Here is a 1678-nt window from a genome sequence, read left to right on the forward strand (position 1 = left end):
AACTGGTGTACCCCCTGATGAGTAGGGTCAGTAGAGAAGAACGGTGTCAATCGGAGACGATGGTTCTCGGCCCTGGAGCAAAAAGAAGGCAGAACCCCTTCCCGGGTGATTGTCTCCAAAGCTGGTTCTTCGCAAAGGTGCTTAGGAAGCTATTTACTTAATTGTTTGAAGCTTCTTGAAGTGAATGACCCGTACATGGTACACATGGCGTCTGAGGTATCGGACTTTCTAGCCAGGTCTTGCCCTGAGGAAACGCAGGCGTTCTCAGTGGACATCAAAGACCTGTTTTACTCCCTGTCGCAAGAGGACATCGTCAGAGTCGTGAAGAAATGTATAGAAGAGCACGGAGTCGTACGGTTTCAAAACACCATAGGTACCAGCGCCTCCAGGTTCGAAGAGTTGCTGGTGCTGTACCTCCGCTCCACAGCGGTTGAACACAATGGACAGATGTACGTACAGAGGAATGGCATTTGCATCGGCTCGCACATGGCACCTGTGTTGAGCGATCTGCTTTTAGCACATTATGATGGGATCCTCGATGAGAAGCTTCAGTCCGCCGGCTGGGTCCAGATCTTCCGGTATGTCGATGATTTCCTGGTTTTATTCTGGGCCCAACCAGAGGAGACCTCCTGTGAAGTAGAAAGAATACTTGGTATGTTCCGGTCCCGTTTTCCAGGCCTTACCTTCACCCGAGAGCTGCCTGTTGAAGGCAAGATTCGCTTCCTTGACATGGAAATCTACCGCGGCCTAAACCACACCTGCTGGTCTTACGCACCACGATCAAAGAAGCTCCTCCTGCCGTTTTCATCGAATCACTCAAAGATTGTAAAACGGGCCATCGCCTGTGGAGCCCTGAGAAATGCCCTCGTTCGCTCCTGCCACCACTCGATCGCAAGCTACTATGGGTCGCAAGTTCAGAGGCTAAAGGAGAGTGACTACCCGGAGAGCCTGCTGATTTCGTTGACTGCAGCTCTTTTGCGAGAAGTGAGGTCAACGAGGGAACACATCCGGCCGAGCCTTCAGAAGTCTAAGACTGTGGTTATCCCGTATGTACACAGTGTATCCCACCTCATCAAGAGGGCCGCAGGGCGAGCGGGGGTCCATGTAGTATTGTCGGCCCCCAACAAACTGAGCTCCCTTTGCAAGAAGGCGAATGAGAACAAGCAAGTCAGCAAGGGTTGTGTAAAAAAGCGCGGAACTATGTCCCTTGCAGGTGTGAAGTAGCCCAGGCAGCACACAACGTCGGGCCGATATTGGTTTTACGGCGGCTGTGCGCGGCCCCACCTCGGGCCAGCATTGCCAGCCTGGCGCCGATATCGGTGGAGTCGCTGACTTTTGCCGGCAAAATAGGGCCGATTTTGCCGCCTTTCAGCCGATGTTGGTCTTTCTCCGGCAACATTGGGCCGAGTTATCCGGCCTCCTGCCGTCTTCCCGCCGATATCGGCTTAGCCGATTTCTTTCACCGGCAACATTGGGCCGAATTTGCCGGCGTTTTGCTGTTCTTCCCCCTATATCGGCTTAGCCGATGGCTTTCACCGGCAACATTGGGCCGAGTTAGCCGCCGTTTTGCCGTACTTTCGCCGATATCGGCTTAGCCGATGGCTTTCACCGGCAACATTGGGCCTAGCATGCCGTCATTCTGCCGTGCTTCAGCTGACATCGGCGGAGCCGATGGCTT

General features: G+C 53.8%; 1 protein-coding gene across 1 annotated transcript; it reads left to right on the plus strand.

The window, feature by feature from the left end:
* Nucleotides 1-204: 204 nt before the first annotated feature.
* LOC119406586 (uncharacterized) lies at nucleotides 205-1224 on the plus strand. The gene has a single exon (XM_037673322.1). It carries the CDS (start codon nucleotides 205-207, stop codon nucleotides 1222-1224), a length of 1020 nt encoding a protein of 339 aa, XP_037529250.1.
* Nucleotides 1225-1678: the final 454 nt, after the last annotated feature.

This window comes from Rhipicephalus sanguineus, chromosome 10 (genome assembly GCF_013339695.2).
Source record: "Rhipicephalus sanguineus isolate Rsan-2018 chromosome 10, BIME_Rsan_1.4, whole genome shotgun sequence".
Lineage (NCBI taxonomy): Eukaryota > Metazoa > Arthropoda > Arachnida > Ixodida > Ixodidae > Rhipicephalus > Rhipicephalus sanguineus.

Bases quoted from the DNA above. Each gene is read 5' to 3' on its own strand.
- LOC119406586 (XM_037673322.1), top strand. From the start codon at position 205: ATGGCGTCTGAGGTATCGGACTTTCTAGCCAGGTCTTGCCCTGAGGAA.